Raw genomic sequence first — 20,403 nt, forward strand, 5'->3', positions numbered from 1 at the left:
CCAACTCCATCTTTGGAAGAATCTGCTGAGATTGTAATAGGCTTTTCCGAATCATAAAATTGTAAGACAGGATGACTTATCAATTTTTCTTTAAATAGCCTGAAGGCTTTATCATGTACTGATTCCCAACACCAGGCAGTGTCTTTTTTCAGCAACTGTCTCAACGGAGCAGTAATGTTTGATAAATGGTCGATGAATTTGCTCACATAGGCTATCATACCCAGAAACCGCTGTAAATCGCCTTTATTCTTAGGAAGAGGCATTTCCGTGATTGCCTTCACTTTGGAATCATCAGGCTTATAGCCAGATTGTGAAATTTTATGACCCATATAAACGATTTCAGTTAAACAGAATTTACATTTATTTTTATTGAATCTTACATTATTTTGCTTTGCGATTCGCAATACATTTTCCAAACGTGCATCATGTTCTTCTTTGGTACTACCCCATATCAAAATATCATCAATATATATCTCTACCCCCGGTATGTCAAAAATAGCTTTAAATCTTTTTTGGAAAACCTCTAGAGCACAATTCACACCGAACGGTAATCTTAGAAAGCGGTATCTGCCAAAAGGTGTAGCAAAAGTGCATAGCTTCGAACTCTCATTATCAAGAGCAATTTGCCAAAACCCTGACATGGCATCAAGCGTACTGAAATATTTAGCATTTTTTAATTTAGCACTGATTTCTTCGAAAGTTGGTAATGGATAATGTTCTCTACGAATATTTTTATTGAGTTCAACCGGATCGAGGCAAATTCTCAAAGAGCCATCTTTTTTTGCGACTAGTACTATCGGATTGACCCATTCTGTGGGAAAGTCTACTTTAGAGATGATTCCCTGCGACTCCATCTCCTCCAAACAGCGCTTAAACTTGGGTATTAAAGGAAACGGAATTTTTCGTGCTGGGTAGATTTTTGGTACGGCATCTAATTTTAGTTGAATGTGAAAAGGTTTCTCAAGGCAACCAATTCCTTGAAAAATGTCTTCGTATTTTTTTACGACATCAGCACAATCAACAGAATCAATTTTTTTAATAATGTTCAATTCGATACAACTATCCAAACCTAAAATAGCTGGAGAGTCTATATCTACTATAACAAAATCTAACCAGTAAACATTATTTTTATAATAACAATGTAAGCGACATTCGCCAATCACAGGTATAGTATCATTTGAATAATTTGTTAGCCTAACATTCGATCTCTTCATAGTTTTTTCATCTATATTCAAAGAGACAATTGTTTTTATATTGATGACATTTGTCATTGCTCCAGTATCTAACTTAAAGACAATATTTTTAACTTGATTAATAACCATTTCTATGTGCCATTGTTTCTGTTTATTTTTTTCGGAAAATTTATTCACCATCCCTATAAAGACATAATTCGAATTTAAATCGTCATATTCTTGAACAGTTTCATATTCACCTGGTGTATCATTATCAAACTCAATGGAGTGTACAATTCTTTTTCTACACATTTTCTGAAAATGATTGAAGTTCCCACATATATTACATTGCTTACCGAAAGCTGGACATTTTCTTACAGGATGTGCTATTCCACATTTAAAGCAACTGATTTGCTTTGGCGAAAACCGACCAACTGCTTTACTCACTCTTCTGAAATGTGGTTGTCCTGGAAAACCTGTATTCGTACTGGCTTGATAATCAGAACGTGATGTTGATTGTTGAGTAGAACCACCCGGTATGTTCCGATTAGCTTCCGTACGAGCATCCACAATACATAACTCTTTCACTTCACTTGTCATTTCCTGTTCCTGCTTCCTAGACTCCTGAACTGCCAAGCAAACACTTTCCGCTTTCTTCAAAGTCATATCACTATTTTCCAATAATCTTTCTCCTAGTTGATCACTTAAGAGGCCAATGATAAGCATACTGCAAACCAGTGACTCTTCCAAATCACTGAAAGCACAACTTTTCGCTTTGTTTCTCAAGTCTGTTATGAACTGTTGTAAACTTTCACCTTCCATCTGCCTCCTTGTGAAAAACTTATGTCTTTCATACACTAGATTCGTTTGTGGTTGAAAGAAATTGTCAAATTCGCGTATCAAGGGCTTAATCCTGTAAAAACTGTGCACATTGTACATCTTCTTCTTTCTTGTCGATTTCATTAGCTTTCAAGTAATTGTTGAATTTTTGAATCCAAAATTTCCATTTATCCGCTACATTGCCACATGTTACGTCCAACGGAGCAATTCCTCTCGACTCTGCCATTTTCTATCTTTAAAACTTTACTTTGTCTTCATAAAAGGAATATTCAATAACAATGGTTCGTTCGCAGCGCCATGTAATGTTTATTAAAACGCCATTGATCATAAACTGTCTTTATTTTCGCCTTCAATAGAGGAATGTAAAACATCAAGTACAGAAAAACGCATACCACCGATATCATGAACAGGACCGTACTTACTGTATATATGACAAAGAAAACATTCCTTCGCCCACTCGAGAGTTTGCTGTGGAAGTTCCTTTTTCACAGAGCACATGTGAGGACCAAAACGTTGATGATTCTTTGTAATATGTGATCTTTGATGGATGAATTGAGCAAGAACCGACAGCGCCGAGGTGAGTACGATTCCCACCGCAGAGCCATGACTGCAAAAATTGGAAACATTCAGGCTCAGAAGAGGGAATTAGATAAGCAACTCTCTCGCAAAGAAGCGGATCTTCGCAAGGAAGATGAGCTTGAAAGCGAGCTAGTGGCTTACATTGTAAAGTACGAACCTCGGGTGCGGCGATGGAAGGACATGATTGCCGGCTTAATTTTTTTTCATGATAGAATAAATCAAAAATGAACAAGGAATTGAAAGGAGTGCATATATACTTTGGTTGTTGCACACAGAATACTGCGTGGTTGGGGCAGTATTTATTGCTTTAAACTAGTCATGTTCTAGCCATATTATTTAATATGTAGAAATTATTTACAGAAATAGTACAATCTATTTAAGTATTCATTTGAAATATGAGTTGGTTCAAAATAAGATCAAAATGTCTAAACAGAAAAAAATGGAATCAAGGTGATTTTATGTTGGAGAAGTAAACTTTGCTACGTGAGACTAATGAATTTGATTAATGATGAAGAAATTATTCATTATTATTCAATTCGAATATGCCGTTTCCATAAATGAATAATGAAAGATATGGTACACATTGAACAATGCGATGGTTGGGGCATAAAAAATAGAAAGTTAGTCGTTGAGTAATATGGTCAATGCTAAGAAAACAGAAGAGATATTCTATATTCCTCGGAGCAAATGAGAAAGTTTGTCGTTGCATAATATTGTTAATTGTATGGAAACAGAAGAGACATTCTATGTTCCTTGGAGCAAATGAGAAAGTTAGTAGTTACGTAATATTGTTAATTATATGGAAACAGAAGAATTAAATCGATTCGTGGATGAAACGGCCGCCCGCAGGGCAAGCTCCCGTAGGCCCGTAGGCGAATTTAATCAATCCTTTGCTCATCTTCTTTGCGAAGATCCGCTTCTATGCGAGAGAGTTGCTTATCTAATTTCCGCTTCTGAGCCTGAATGTTCGTAGGAGAATTTAATCAATCCGCGGTTTATTTTGCGATTTAATCCAATTCGCGGGTCGAAAAAAAATTTCAATTTTCGAGATTCTATAATAATGTACCTACTTAATACGTTTACCATCTCCACCATCCCCCTCCACTACCCCCACCACTACCCCCTCTTTCTACAAATCATATATAAGAGGTTGCATTCTCAATAACTCACCACTTATTCACTCTTCATGAATCGAGTAATTCCAGTGGGAGCTAATTCGACAAGAGAGCCTCATTTCGATTCTCCCGAGGGTTCCTATGGAGATATTCAGGTTGAAGATATAACTTCAACGTGTCTGAATGATGACGACTTCGATGGATATTAAGACACCAGCATAGATTCAAATGATGAATGACAACATTTTCAATATGAAGCTGACTAATATGACCACTTTGAAGATCCAATGGACCCAGATGCCGACTTTGGGGTTATGAATGATCGTTCACGACATGGAGGTGGAGCCGTTGGATAAGTAAGCCGGAGAACAAAATCTCAATGACCCCCCCAGAAATCATTGAGATACCTGATTCTCCGGATCGTGACATAGTCATCATAGATGATGAATAAAATGGTTAGGTTAGGTTAGTTTTCTCGGAGTGCACATAATCCAGTTGGTGCACATGGAATACTGCGTGGTTTGGGGCAGTGTTCAACCTAACCCCATATATGTTTTTTGAAAATAAATTCAAGAAGCAATATCCGCGATTTTTTTCGCGGATTTGAAAATTTATACTCATACTTTTTGTCTGCTCATTCTCGTAATGAAATTGTATACCAGAGTATTTTATGTCAAGTACAGGACCCATCCAGGTACATGAAATAGATTCAACGTTCGATCGTTTTAATACAACCTTCGCAAAATTTCTGCAACGCATCTATGATCTTCCTGATGATTTTCCGGAACGCATAGAAGAACGTATGCAAGAGGAAGTAGATGCAGAGTCAGAGATGGCTGTCGATGAGTTAGACGACCTAGAGAATAACGAGATAGATGATTATGCGGACGATATCATTAGTATATCGTCTGATTCAGATGATTATGAGGACAACATCATCAGTATATCATAAAATACAGAAGATTCAGATTACGACACCATCATCATTGTTTCTGATGATGAGAAGCATTAGTCCATAATATTGCATGGATTAATTGAAAAAATTGACCTTTTCAGGGCTACAATTGGAGATTGAAACAAAAACAGCTCTTTTCAGAGAGAGCATTATACTCTCAAACAGAAACAGGTTCATACCATTGTTAACATTAGGTTAACATTATAGTCGCAAACAAAATGAATGTATGTAAAAGTATCCTCATTCCACTCTGTAGTACTCATCATTATATGCATATATATTCAATGACTGACAAATCGCCAACTTCATCTTTCAGTAAAAGTAGTACTCATCATATGCACAGATATTCAATGACAAACAAATTCCCAACTTCGACTTTTCAGTCAAAGTAGTAATTTGTCATATAATGCACAGATATTCAATGACTAACAAATTCCCAACTTCGACTTTTCAGTCAAAGTAGTAATTTGTCATACAATGCACAGATATTTAATGACTAACAAATTCCCAACTTCGACTTTTTTAGTCAAAGTAGTCATTTGTCACATAATCTGTGAATACTACTACTACTGTTTGTATGAATAATGTAGCCCTAAAAAGGGCTGTTGTTATTTTTGACCAATAGGTCCACGGTTATTGTGTCACAGGTTTGACATTATTGCATATTATACATGTCAACACTCGGGTGAAGTTTGTTAGGGGTCTCTCACAAGCATCGCACCAACTCTATCACATTTCCATCATAAAAATAGTGTTGTGGGTGTTAATATGATGATACCACCCTCCATTGTTGTTTCTAGGGGAGTAAAAACGAAAACAACACCAACATAGCTTTTAGATGGTGTCATCGCACGAACGTGTGCATCCATTCCGCAATATAAATCCATGAGATCTTCTAATGTGTCGCTGACGTTGAGCAATCGGAGACCGCAGATATTCTATTTGCTGCAGTAACTATTTTTTTAGAATTCATCTTGATGTTTCCTCACAGTTGCAGAGTGAATGAATGAACTTCAGACTCGCAAGTCGACTTATATGATTGTATAGGTAGTGGTAGTGGTACGACTCCCACTTATCACTTGACTCGTTTTGAGTGGGAGAGAAGGGTATAGCATTTCAAAACATAAGTTGGTATGATGAAGTCATGTTTGTGAGAAGGAGAAGTTCTCCCACTATACTTTCACACGGTGTTAATTTGTATAAATATAGAATGTCGGTATAGGAGAGAGCGGTCAGAGTTTCTATAAGTCATCTCTTGATATTTCTAATCGAATTAGTAAAATGTTGTTTCCAAAAGAGTGGAATGGAAAACCAAAAGTGTGCGTCTACCCAATGATGATTGCGGGGGCTATAGTGTGCTACTTTTGCCAAATAAGTAGACCTAAGGAAACCATTAATCTATGCACTGGTATGTGCAATGATTGATTCAGCTATCGCCTCCATCTCATCCACCGAAGCGAACAAAATCAGAATATCGTCAACAACAGTCACAGTGCCTGAAGTGTTCCGAACCTATAATATTCAATAATATGGGTATTTGTAGAAATATTTGTACTACCTGTGCTGCTGTTCCAGCTCCGCAACGTTGTTTACGTTGCCATACACACTGTTACGATATTTTCTGTTTAATTAATTCCTTGCATCGATTCAACTTCAATTGAATATATTTCCTATATCACGAACACCCTGTAAAAGTAGTCACTTCTTCATAAATCTTTTTTCTATGCGACAAAAACTCTTTGGCTTGGTACTGATTGGAAACGACGTGAAAGAGATAGCGATTTCTGGAGAAAATCATGAAGATATCTGCCTAGTAAATGTGTTTTTAACTATCATTGATTGATTTTCGCAAAAGTGCGGATATACATTTCAAAGGCTTTTAAGGGTTGAATGTTTGGTTCATTTTTGGGATATTTGAAAGTGAATTCAACCCTTGTTTCAAACGAGTTTGGATTAAGATAATACATTGATTTCGAAACGTCTCCTGTTGTGCTAGGGATCTCGACACAAGGAGGTAAGCGTTCGACATTTTTTTAGGAACATAAACTTTGAAAATACCTTGAACTGTTCATAATTTCAGACGTTTCATTCCTCACGGACCACGTTCCATATTTATGAGTTTCCTACACTTGTGTATCCAGAAGGAAGTTTTAGCCTGTTTTACTTCCCGAAGTATTGCGACTACTTAAAGTTTGGTATTGCTACACCTTTTTACCTGGTGATTATATGCAACGGACTTGGATAATAGAATCGACGAGGATAAGTACCTCGTAGAGGATTTTCTTTTTCTTAAAAAAAAAATCGTTACGGAAGCAATAAACATAAGAATTGAAAGATCATATTTTTGTGAAGTGAATTAATTAAGGACAAACCGATGCCTATATTTTATGTTATACTAGGAACCGTATTCATAGTTATGAAGAATTGAATGATTGATGTGTTGCCTGTTCACATTCAATTCTTCCCACCGAAGTTCTTGCAAGAATCGGCCCATTATATCGTTGAGTAGAACTTTAAGACTCAGTGACCTTGAAGTTTTTTTTATCGTGATTTATCATATCCATTTATATATATATATATATATATATATATATATATATATATATATATATATATATATATATATATATATATATATGTATATATATATATATATATATATATATATATATATATAGAGAGAGAGAGAGAGAGATTTTATCGAGTGTGTATGATACAAATCAAAAATGCAACAAATAATGGACATAACACTCTAAAAAGGGGGGCAAACCGGGGACACGTGTTTCTGGCTATTGGCCTCATCAGCGCGGTGCAGCCAAGTGTAAAGATAGGCCTCAAATGGAACCACAAATGTGCGGTTGGCTTCTGTTGTTGACTCCGTGCGAATGTGTTGTTTCCTGCTTTCGGCAAACAAGTGTTACCTATCTTTACACTTGGCTGCACCGCACTGATAAGGCCAATAGCCAGAAACACGTGTCCGCGGTTTGCCCCCCTTTTTAGAGTGTTATGTCCATTATTTGTTGCATTTTTGATTTGTATCATACACACTCGATAAGTTCATAGCCATTTCCGGTTTTCACTTCGAGTCGTGCAATTTCGATGATTTTGACATTAATGGATTCATCTTGATAACAAAAGACATAATTGAGCATTTTCAAAAGTTTTCAAGACATAGTAGACTCTAACCTCTACTCTTACCTCAAAGTTTCTACCGGAAAACATAAAAATAAAAATCATAGGTATGTAGCATGCATTTCCATAATTTTCGTAGTATATTATAAAACCATATATATGAGTATCGTATTTATTGATAGTTTTATCTTTTTTTGAAAACGAGACGTGTCGATGATATATACCGACTCACAAATTTTACTGGAGAACACGAAAATGAAAATCTTAGGACTTCCTTTGGAATGATGCATTCAAAACGGTATGTCTTTCCAAAATTTTGGAACAGTTCACCATGAAACTTCAAAGTCTTTCAAATTCACAACTGTTGTGTATTCATTGATTAGGTGCAGGCTGTCATCCAGAAAGACTTTCTTCTGATGACCACACACATAAATGATGTTGACGTCATATAGATTTATCAGAATGGTGTCTAGTATATGCTATTCCACGAAGCCTGAAAAATATTTTAAGCGATAATTTTTTTCATAGGCCACGCTTTTTCAATCGTATCTGCTTAAGGACGGGAATGGTTTCGGCGGCATAAACAGGAAATCATTGCATAATTTACCAATCTTCATGGCAATCTCTTTGGGGTGGAACTGTTGTTCAACAACGAATTCTTGGCCATCATCGAATGCTAGTTTCATGATGTGCAACTGTCAACTGATAAAAAAAACTTTGTATTAGTTCCACTTTTTAATAAATTCTTGATCTTGAATTGAAGTTCCTAATTGACTAAATCAAGTTAGTTGTGCAAAAGAACACAAATGTTTCGATTCAATCCTCGTTCATATGAGGAGGTGAAAATGGATTGAAGGAAAAAATTACAATCAATTACTTTTTGTTTCAAATTTTCAGATTCTAAATCGTTCTACTTTTCGAAATTCCTCTCATCACCACCATAAATCACTTTCAACATTTACGTTCGAATGTAATGGTCGTTTTCATATTAAAAACTACTGAAATACTTCGATCAGAATCCATAATATAATAAAATTATTCTAAAGAACCTACAATACTTTTGAATATCAAATATACAAAAACAAACATATGAAATACATCGAAATAAAAAAGTCTTCTAATATAAAAATTAGGTCTAGGTACTTCTTCTGAGACATGAATTCCATACATTTGATCTGCTTCAAATGGGATAGTTAATCTTCTATATCTTCTTGTTTTTCCTCATCCGTTTCGCCTTTAAGCTGCAAAGAATGCAAACGTCTCTGGTGAGTCTTCAAGTTTCTCAAGTGAATATATGCCTTATCACACACGGTGCAAGCAAACGGCTTTTCCTTTTCGATAACGTTCTTTCCGTCTTCTATATCTTCTTGTTCTTCCTCATCCGTTTCATCTTTGAGCTGTGAAAAATGCAAACGTCTCTGGTACGCCTTCAAGCTTCTCAAGTGAATATATGCCTTATCACACATGGTGCAAGCAAACGGCTTTTCTTTTTCGATAACGTTCTTTCCGTCTTCATGAGCTCGCTTCATGTGGGCCGTCAAGTTTTCCTTCAGAGAAAATTTCTTGGAGCACAGCTCGCAAGATAATTTGTCCCTGTGGACGCCTTGGTGTCTCGTCAACTGACGTTGGTGAAAAAACTTTTTCGGGCAGTATGGACGAGCGATTTCTTTTTCTTCCGAATGAATTTGTTCATGCTCAACAAGATGGTCATAGCGAAGGAATTTTTTTGAGCATACTTTGCATTCGAACTTAATTTTTTCCGCTGGGGTCTGATGGGTTAATAAGTGCCTCTTCAGATTGAATTTCATAGGGAAAGTTTTTGTGCAAATGTCGCAAGTGAATGTATTGTTGTTACGTTTGTTGGTGCGGGCTTCAGACATTTTGGTAGTAGATACTTGGCAATTCTGAAAAATTAATGGGTTCAATTGATAATACATACTTTACTAACCAAATTTGAAGGTGAAAAATCATGGGAGATCGTTTTAACCAAAATAGTATGTCAGAGTCCTACTATTGTGTTCAAAATGAGGGGGTTTCTTGGACAATTTACGAATAAAAGTCAAAATTAATAAGTTACTTTCTCATTTCTATATCTACAAAATTATCCACAAAATAAATTTCATCTGAACTATTTTTTTAATGTTATTATATTTTCATATTATGAGCATAAAATAATGATATTCATGGAATCCACACAAAACTCATACCAAGAATATCAAAGATGAAGGCGAGTCCCAATGGTATTTTGTTGCGAACTAACGTAAGTAGAAGCCAGCGCCGGTGTCAGGGAAACCAGAACAAACACCTGGGCGCATCGATCTAGAGGCACCAAAACTACTGACTTAGTTTGAAATATATTTTAATGTTTCAATTTATTTTTTAATTGTTGAATTTTTAACTTTTCGATCATTTTTATTTTATTTTAATTTCATTTTACGTTATTTTTAGCTATTCATTTTAATTTTATTTGTTCTTTCAGATTTCGAATCATGTTAGAATCATTAGACAATGGAAGTCCAAACTAGTAAAATTCATTAACTGGAATTTGGCATTCAACTCATTTCAAAAATGTATCGATCAAACTAACCAGGACAACTAACATGGATGCAATGATCGAGAGGCACAAAAACTACTGAAAACAACCCTATTAAAAGTGTCAAAATTGAAAGGCACCCAAAATATTATGTATGTATCAGGCTTTTTCAACCCAATATAAAAGGGAGATTTTTTTGGTGATTGACAGACAGTGCAAAATGCTTAAGTGTTTGTGCCAAGTATTTTTGGGAAGGAAATATACAGTATAAAATAGTCATCTGCGATGTAGTTTTGTCTCAATTTATTGTCAAAAAGACAATGTAGCTTCTACTTCTTTCAATTTTTCATTTCTCATTTCAATAAATTTTTAACGACCGCTATTTTTTCGTACTTTTTACTCTCTTCTCTTGATTTTTGTTTCAAAAAAATTGGACAACTCCATTTGGACAACTATAAGCACTATATTTTGGTCCCAATACAAACTTGGTTTTCTGAATGCGGGATAAAGTTATTCAATGGAAAAAATACAAGTGTTTACTGAAACGTATTTCATGACGTGTTTGTATTTTTTCATGGATTTTTGTTTTGGGAACATGGTGCTTTCATAAAAAAGCTCCAGGTATAAGTATAAGTAAGTATAAGTACCATTCTTTAGTACTTTTTGATCATTCCCATATTGATTTCAATTTAAGAGTCACCGGTAAACAACTGTTTTGGCCTATTGGGCATCGTCAGTACCGGGCAGGCGGTCCTCGATTGAAGACAAAATGACGACGTTAACCATCTTGATTTTATTCAGGTTGAAGCCTGGCCTCCTTCCCCTTTTAACTGAAGTTTGTCAGAGAGACAAATGGGTCACAACTGATGTTTGATGGTGGCATGAAAGTCCTTAGACATCCATACCGCCCTTCGCGTTTTACCCCTACCTGGCTGGGGTGAGATAGATGAAGATATTATTCATCTGTTAACGGAGGACATAGGGGCCTCATACGACAGAGTGTCGGGGCCTTCTATATCGGGAGGGGTCGTCTACAGCGTAATCTATAGCTTCCCTGACTAAAGGATTTTCGTGAGTTTCAGCATAATCTAAAACTCGCCGATTCCTCGACTGAATGGATTGCTAAATGGAAGGCAGCTTCAAATCTCTGCGGATGGCTTCATTCCGCACGAACCACGGAGCATTCACAATCATCCGTAAAATTTTATTTTGTAAAGTCTCCAAGATGGAGATGTTAGTCGGAGCCGCTTGTCCCCAAACGCCTGAAGCATACATGATGACAGACTTGAACATCATGTTATAGATCGTGATTTTGTTCTTTAGGCTCAGCTTAGATCTTCTATTGATCAAAGGGTACAGGCTTGCCACCCGACCCTGGATCTTTGCCTTCACGCTTAACAGGTGCGGGTTCCAGGTGAGCCTACGGTCTATAATAAGACCTAGGTACTTGACCCGCGTTTGCCAATCAATCTCCCTTCCAGAGATTCTCACTTTCATGGCCGGAGAAGCTATCGTTCTTCCCATGGTTATTGCCTGAGTTTTGTCCGGATTCACTCGGATCTTCCACTCGAGGTACCAGCGCTCGAGGTCGCCCAATGCACGTTGCATATAGACGATCCCGAGCTCCCGACCCATGGAAGATGAGAGGAGAGCCGTGTCATCGGCGTAGAGGGATACCTTCACATGCTCGGACCTCGGAAGGTCGCTGGTGTAAAGAGAATATAGCGTGGGAGAGAGCACGGCCCCCTGTGGCACTCCAGCGAGGATCTCTCTGTTGTCAGACAGAGAGCCCTCTACTCTAACCTGAAATGTTCTGCCTCTCAGGAAAGACCCAATCCACCGGATCAGGCCCCGAGGCAGGTCGAATGCGATTAGTTTGTGAAGAAGGCCTTCATGCCAGACGCGGTCGAAGGCCTTCGAAATATCTAATAGAACTAAATGGACTTTTTTGTTCCTGTTCAACTCCGCGATGGTGTTTTCGACCAGTCTCAGAGCCTGCAACTCAGTGGAATGTTCTCTCCTGAAGCCGAATTGCTCATCAGGCAGAACATTTCGGTCCTCAACTTCTTCGTTGAGCCTTTGGAGTACAACTCTTTCAGCCAGCTTAGCCGCCGACGAGAGTAGACTAATCGGGCGATAATTCTGCGGGAAAAGCCGGTTCTGCCCCTGTTTTGGGAGCATGACGACGACCGCATGTTTCCACCTTCTGGGGAAGTATCTTAGGGCCAAGGAGCTGTTGATGATGCTCAAAAGGCTCTCAACGCAGTTTTCCGGGAGCTTCTTCAACAACTTGTTGGTTATTGAGTCAGCCCCCGGGGCCTTCTTGGCTTTTGCAGCCTTGATGTAGCCCTTTAATTCTTCCACAGAAGCCAGACGAATGACATCATCGTCATCCTCCCTGAGGATACGGTTAACCCGATCTTCGAGCAGAATATCGCGGTCGATGTCGTCATTGTCGTCAACGTTAAGTTGAAACTGACGTTCCATCGAGTCAGCAAAAGCCAACGCTTTGTCGGCGGGGGAGTAGCATACTCCGCGCTCTCCGTGAATGGGTGAGGGAGCTGTCTTCTTTCCCTTGAGTCTTTTAGTGATTCGCCAAAGCTCGTCACCTCCAGGCTCAATGGATTCCAACAGCTCCTCCCACCTGTCATTTCGGTAGTCAATGATGGCCTGTTTTACTTGATTGGCCATCCTGTTTGCCGCTGTTTTGTCTCCTGGGAAGAGTGTTCGCTGATAGAGCCTTCTCAGGCGGTTTCTCTCTCGTATCATGGCTTTGATACGAGGGGGAAACTCATTATAACTCTTCTGCGGACACTCCTCGCTGGAGGTGGCCGTCCGAAAAGCATCATTCACGGAGATCTCGAAGCGGTGAACTGCCGCGTCGAGTTCGTTGGGAGAGCGGAGACCCTCAGGAGGGGCGCGCATCTCTCCGAGCTGAGCTGTGAAGACATCCCAATCCGTCTTATATCTCATGCAATAATCAGGGGAAGGAAGTTCATCACCCAATACCAGGATTACTGGATTATGATCGGAGTCCAGTTCCGACTGAACGTAAATTTCGCTGGTCAGAGAGACATTTCTGAGAAGCGCGATGTCAAGCACGTCAGGCCTATACTGCCCGCGATAGAACGTAGGTTCATCCGGTCCCAGCACAAGATATTCATGTCTGTCAGCATGCGCATGGAGCGCTCGGCCGTTTCGATTGGTGGCTCTGCTCCATAGTCCGTGCTTGGCATTGAAGTCGCCAGCAGCAATTGTCGGAATATCACTACCCATCAGCAATTCATCCAGTGATTCTGGAAGTAAAAGATTAGTCGGAGGGTTATAGACAGTGAGGGTCGGAGTGTTATAGACTGTGACAACCCCGTCTCAGTCGAATTTCGACCCCTACGGCCTCAGTTCCGTGTAACCGAGCACTGTCAATGCCGTATTGGACACACTGGAGGGATCGTTTGACAAGAATGGCAACTCCCCCACCAGCACGTCCAATACGTTCTCTATGGAAGAACTTGTAATTTGGAATGACAACGGATTCATTCCTCAGATGCGTCTCTTGGATTAGAGCCGCATCGATGTTATGTTCAATGAGAAAATTCTCAAAGTCGAGTTTCTTAGGTAGAAGGCCATTGGCATTCCAAAAGACTATCTTCAAAGATCTAGGCAATGTCGGTTGTCTAGACATTGGCAGTTCCAGTCAGCACGTTATTATTCACCGTGAACATTTTTTCGAGCACGGGGAATTTGCAGAATAATTGCTTCATCTGCTCCAAAGCGGCGCAGATGTCTGAAGCCCCCTGAGTCTGAGGTGAGGGCATAGATTGAGAAGGAGCAGTCTTTGCCGAGCCGTTTGCACCCTTGGATGCTGCTCTGGCAAAACTAACTCCTTCCTTAACACGACCAGACCCCGCAGGTCTGCCTGGGGGAGATGGTTTTTTAACTGGCTTGCCTCTAGACTTCTGAGCCTTAGGGAACTCAGGGCAGCCTCTATAGTTGGCAGTGTGTACCCCTTTGCAATTATTGCACTTCGGGGGGTCAGTCCTTGCTTTCTTGCAGGCGTTGGTAAGATGCCTGCCGGCGCACTTGACGCATATTGGGACGGCCATGCAATTCCTTTGGCAGTGGCCAAAGCGTTGGCAGCGATGGCACTGACCCACCGAAGTTTTGGGGTGCTGGGGTTCAACCTGCACCTTCACGCTCAAGAGGTCTTTGATCTCGAATATGTCCTTTTGGTCTTTGGAGACCAGTACCAGGACCATGGGTAAGGGCTTGTTTGCTCTCTTCATCCTAGTTACTGAGGAGGGATCAAAGCCTCTGGCTTCTAACTCCTCACGGATGTCGTCGACTGAGAAGTGCTCCGGTAGTCCTCTGAATACGGCACGGATTTGCCGGTCTTCAGGGAGGGAGTAGGTGTGATGGGGGATGTTCTCCGTCACAAGGAGTCTCGACAATCGACGATAATCGTCAGGAGTCGAGGGCTGAACTTTGATGCCGTCATGAAGATTGACGGCTTTGGAGAAATTTATTTTCTCCTCGGCTGCTGTTTTGATCAGCTTAACCCATTTGTCCTTCTGACGAACGACAATTGGTGGAATTTTGACTTTTTTAGTGGGAGGCTGGTTTTCTTGCTTGCGTGGGGCAGAGGGGCCAGGCTCCTGGTCCTGAATAGTTCTGACAGTTCGTTCAGAATGGTCGGAAGCACTGTCAGCTTGGATAGCTGGACTTATATCCATATTTTCATTGGAAAGCGAAGTGGCCACCTCGCGGGCCAGACTTCGTGTCACCGGACGCGACGAAACCTCGGACTCGGAGTAATATTGTTTCGCTTCGTCCCTGATGTCGTCTAAAACAACCTTCTTCTGCAATCTCCTTACTTTTTTCGGTTGTTTGCCTTTCTTAATCCACTCGTCTACCTTGTTTGTGGACACATCTGGTAGAGGTGGAAAATCTTCGCTGATTCTTCTCTTCTTCAAAGCGGAGGAAGAGGAGGAGTGTACGCTTTCGTGATCGCTGTCACGGAGAGAATTGTCACTTGCAGGCGGAGCATTAGCCACTCCCTGATTCCCGTCTGTCAGATTTTGACAGCCGGGCCCAGAGACTGGCAATGTATTGCCCTGCAAATCTGCCTGGTTTAGGCCGAAGCACGAGATCAATTGGCAAATGATGCTAATGATCTCGGTCTTGTCCCTCCCAGCCAGATTGCGAAGCAGTTCCTCCATACTGCTTGACATTTTACTCGCTTAAAACTGACAGTAAAGCTCTGAGCAGTTGAACGCAACGAAAAATGATATATCTAGTCGTACTCACCGGAAACGTTTCTTCGTTTGCACACAAGAACCAACGAACCACTATCACAAGCCAGAAACACCACAATACGGCTGATCATCAACCAGAAATCTTGGCGAAAACACAACCGAACGCTATGACACTTCCGCACTGTTCCGCTGTCAAAACGGAACTCATGTAAGACAAAATGAGAAAAACCAAGAAAGTACTTGATAAAAATAGCTGCGTAAACGCAAGCGAAATATAACTGGAACCACCTATTGGTGTGACACCAATAGGTGTCAAGTCAACTTGGCAAGTTGACTTGGGAAAGTACTTGATAAAAATAGCTGCGTAAACGCAAGCGAAACATAAGTGGAACCCACCCATTGGTGTGACACCAATAGGTGTCAAGTCAACTTGGCAAGTTGACTTGGGTGTCATTTTTATCAAGTACTTTCTTGGTTTTTCTCATTTTGTCTTCAATCGAGGACCGCCTGCCTGGTACTGACGATGCCCAATAGGCTGAAACAGCTGTATACCGGTGGCTCTTAAATTGAAATCAATATGGGAATGATCAAAAAGTACTTATCTATTTATTTTTTGATTTTCATGTATATTCTGGAGTTGCAGAATCTATTGAGTTTATGAGTTGATTTATAAATTTTAGAGGTGATTCCTAAGTATCACGGCTACCATAAATATCGTGCACATGGGATAATAACTTCCTTTAAATATTTTTAGCTTCAGAAAAACTAAAATTTGCATCCTCATCTAACTGTAGCAGTGTTCTGATGGCTAGGTAAGAAGCCAGAGCAGTTCTATATGTAACCGTTAATAAAACAAACTCTTATACCTGTCCTACAAAATTAGGTTTAAGTTAGGAGATGGAGAACTTCTTCATCAATAAGCATTTGTGGGACATTTTGACGATGTTATAGATGAAGCCGAATATTCTATTCCTTGTCCGATGACAGATTACTGCAAACAAGTCTTGATATAATTTTAAACCCGAAAATGAGATATCATTAGGAGATAAACCCGTCCCAGTCTTTTGAGAGGCATATGAGACTATCAATTTTATATTTTGGCCAACAACAGAATGATGCAGAAGATGAATTTGATATGGTCGGGTTTCAACTTCAGCCACTGGTATTATGAGTCCCAAGTTTTTATATATTCGGAGTATTTGAATGTAAACTTTGATTGAGTAGCCCTCAGTGAACACGAGTGGTAATATTTCTCGAATACCTCGCAACACGTAGACTTACAGAATTGTAAAAAGTCATTTTATGAAACAGATCTTCACAAAATTCACCTTTCCCAAAAGTATAGATCCATTTGGTATTTGTTTAATTACCAAAAATTATTTCAAAAGTTTTCATCAATAGTTTCAGCTTCCAACTATTTTCAGACTCAAAATTGTCTAGATGGTGTCGTTCATCACAAAAAATAACCAGATATATAGTAGCTCTATGATCTCTATCTGAACAGAGGTGATCCTTATTTATTTTTTCCAGATTTTGCATGTCTCTTCTATTTCTCTCTTCTCAGCTACAAATTAACAAAGTCCTAGTTCTACTTTATTGAAATTCCATGACGTTCGCAACTCTCAACTGGTATTAGATGTTTTTGTATTATTCTTTATAATATAAAGAAATATAGTGGAAAATAGACAAAAGTGTGTGTTTGGAGTGTATCCTCAGTGAACATGAATTTCCACAAAATAAACAAATCGTCAATCGAAGAAGTGAGATGTTTTTGTGCCTTAATTGGTACTGACCGCATACATGTCACATTTACCTTCAATTTGATAATACTGTCTCCAAGACCTTTTCAATCAATCAACTTGACTTGTTCTTTGTTTTATTTTATAAAATGACAGATGTGCGTCTCTTACGTTTAGTGGCACCATGAGGTATATTCCTATGGGGAAGTTTTTTGTCCAACACTACCTGTTGTAATAATTGCCTGAATCGAGAATGGTTACAGACAAAATAAAATTTGTGTACTACGAACGTTGCAAATATTCTGGAATGGCAAGTGTACTACAACATAAATGTATGCCGTATTTATGTGACTTTCGTGGAATATATTGATTTATTAGCTATCTCTGAAAGGGACTGGAGACGAATCAATATAAACTATTTTCCCATGTTTATATACATCTTGATATAAAACCAGTAGTCGATCTAAAGAAGCTTGTGATTATTGCACTTCATCAGAAAAAATCACATTCCCAAAAGCACTTGAAATCTCTTTCTACTTGCTAAATCAAACAAACTTACCTAAAATGTTCTTTTGTCATTATAGGAAGAGAATGAATTTGGGAAGCTGAATACACTTATTATAACAGGAAATAGGAAGTGCTCGTGAAGTGAATTAGAACAAGCGTAGTCCCCCTATCTCACACCACATACCACGAATTTGAAAGTAAACAACCCACTCCCCCCTCTCTTACAGGTTCTAACGGTTCTCCAGCTGGAATCTTTTTTTTCTGTTTAAAAAAAATCTGTCTTTCTGTTAACCATCTGTCGCACTCCTACGAACGACAACCCTCAAAAGTCGAAACTTGTGCGAGCTAAGGATTAACGAGGTCTTACATTTTAACGTGTGATTCCTAACACGGATTGGAGGATAACAAGTGAAAATTGACTGGGGCTTGAACCACCGACCAACACAGCAGTCAATTCGAGTGAGTGAACAAAGCACCCACGTCGAACCGCCTCGCTAATGACAGAAAATCTTGCATAAGTCTTCATGTCGGATTCTTACAGACTAAAACCTTTTCCCCTATAACACATATCTCTCACCCGGACCGCTTTCGCATTACTTCAGTGAATTTTATACATGCAATTTCTCAGTGAACGATTGGTTGTCTTCCATATCTCTCTTCTACTTTCTTTGTTTCTATAACTTTTCTCACAGATGAATATACCGCCTTCCATCCTATTTCTCCTATGGTCAGGAATGTCAGTGAATGGTCTTCCAAGTAGTTATGCGGGCTCTATCTCATCTGGAGCATACGAAAAGACTGTGCTCGACATCATCATATACTCCATATTAGGGATATTCGTCTGTTTCTGATCTTGATCGATCGTATAAATACTTTCGAAAGTACCCATGTCCAGAAATTGACTGTGTCAAATAGTAATTGACATCAACGTACGGCCTTTCAATTCATTCTTGGATATCTGTTATGATATTCTATAACTATCTTACATGTCTTCCTTCAGCCCACTTATTTTGCCATCTGCTCATCAAATTTCTTCTTGCTCTTTTTTCGTCAATCCCTGTGTATTTCTCCCGCCGTTCTAGGATTTGGAATTCTACAGGTGTTACTCTAGCAATAACCGCGGCTCCTTCCGCAGAAATTGTTCGATATGTGCTACATACCCTTATCAACAGTTTCCGTTGTTGGCTTTCCAGCGTGGGTATCAGTTTTCTGTTCAGCTGCGCGTTGAATTTAGGACTGAGAAACACTCAATAGTACCGTGTATGCCCTTGGTCCTCTGATATTTGGCATTATTCTAGACTAGACAAAGCTGTTGCTGTTCTTTTCACTTTGATTATGACTCTTTTAATATGTTCGGTGAAGGTCAGTTTCACATCCAGCAATACTCCCAAATACTTCAACCAATTTGAACCTCGTTGCAGCGCGATTTTAGCCGTATTCACTAGTAAAGACTCATCTTTTGCAGTTACCACTATGTTTATGTCATCGGCAAAAACCTATCAACATGATTCCCAAAGGGAGTTGAATGTGAAATATTTCATCGTAGAATATATTCCACAAGGTCGGACTCAGAATAGACCGTTGTGGTACTCCACTGTTCACCTTTTAAATTCTCCTTTCTGTTCCAGCCTGCAGTATGATTTCTCTGTCTGACAGGAATGACGATTGCACCTTCATGAGACTCTTATATATTTTTCTCTGCCTTGATTCATTTAGTATGTTGCCAGCTTGCACTATTGAAAGCATTTCTGCTATCTAGAGTTATTACTGCACATAACATTCGATGCGCACTGGTGAATTGTGTCTCTTAGTCTCTCTTGCAATCCTCAAAACCTTATTTATAACATCCACTATCTGACATCCTTCGGTGAAACAAAATTGTCTGTTGGATAACCTTCCCGTTCGCTTGATTTCGCAAAAGCAAAAGTTTGTCGCTCACTTGTCTGGCACAGCACAGCACGGCGCTGTCCGTCCCTGATGGCGACGGGTAGTATCATCACCCACTTGTCCAGCGACAACCAGCATACTGAAGGTGCTCTTTTTTTATTTCAAGGGAAATAGTCACAAAAAAGAATGTTGCCGGTCCATCCCATTTATTGAAAAAGGGCAAATCTGGGAGAGTTTCGTCATCTTTTCAACGATCTGAAACAAGACGAGGAGAAAGTTTTTCAGTATTTCCGATCGGAAAGCTGAAATCCTTTCCGACGGCGGACGGCCTTGGCTGTGCCGTGCCGGGCTAGTGGGCGCTGGTCCATTTATTTTCATTGTTCCAATCTTATCTGTATTTTGACGGGACGTGCCGTGCTGTGCTGTGCGGGACAAGTGGTCGATAAGCTTTATAAGGATGAGCTGTTCGTAAAGCTTTCCTACTACGTCTAACAGACACAATGCCCTATGTGATGCAGAATTTTCCAGACTCATCTCCTTTCCTCAGTAGAAGTAGCTCAGCACGTTTCCAATCAGCAGGAAACTTTCCTCTTCTCGCCAGGTTATTATAAACTGCTAACATACTCAGGTTGATTTATTGCAATGGCTTTGATTATTTCTGGTGGAATATGTTTAGAGCCAGGCACCTTGTT

At 39.5% G+C, this 20,403-nt stretch overlaps 1 protein-coding gene across 1 annotated transcript in view; it reads right to left on the reverse strand.

The window, feature by feature from the left end:
• Positions 1-8,797: 8,797 nt before the first annotated feature.
• LOC111514266 (zinc finger Y-chromosomal protein-like) overlaps positions 8,798-20,403 on the reverse strand; it is a 38,038-nt gene continuing 26,432 nt past the window's right edge. Inside the window, exon 2 of the mRNA XM_074186289.1 lies at positions 8,798-9,697. Coding sequence (XP_074042390.1) covers positions 8,987-9,673 — 687 coding nt within the window. The 5' untranslated portion in view covers positions 9,674-9,697 and the 3' untranslated portion in view covers positions 8,798-8,986. The remainder of the gene's footprint in view (positions 9,698-20,403) is intronic.

Source organism: Leptinotarsa decemlineata, unplaced genomic scaffold (assembly GCF_025532065.1).
Source record: "Leptinotarsa decemlineata unplaced genomic scaffold, Ldec_3_MD MMD2_tig00078422_RagTag_RagTag, whole genome shotgun sequence".
Classification (NCBI taxonomy): domain Eukaryota; kingdom Metazoa; phylum Arthropoda; class Insecta; order Coleoptera; family Chrysomelidae; genus Leptinotarsa; species Leptinotarsa decemlineata.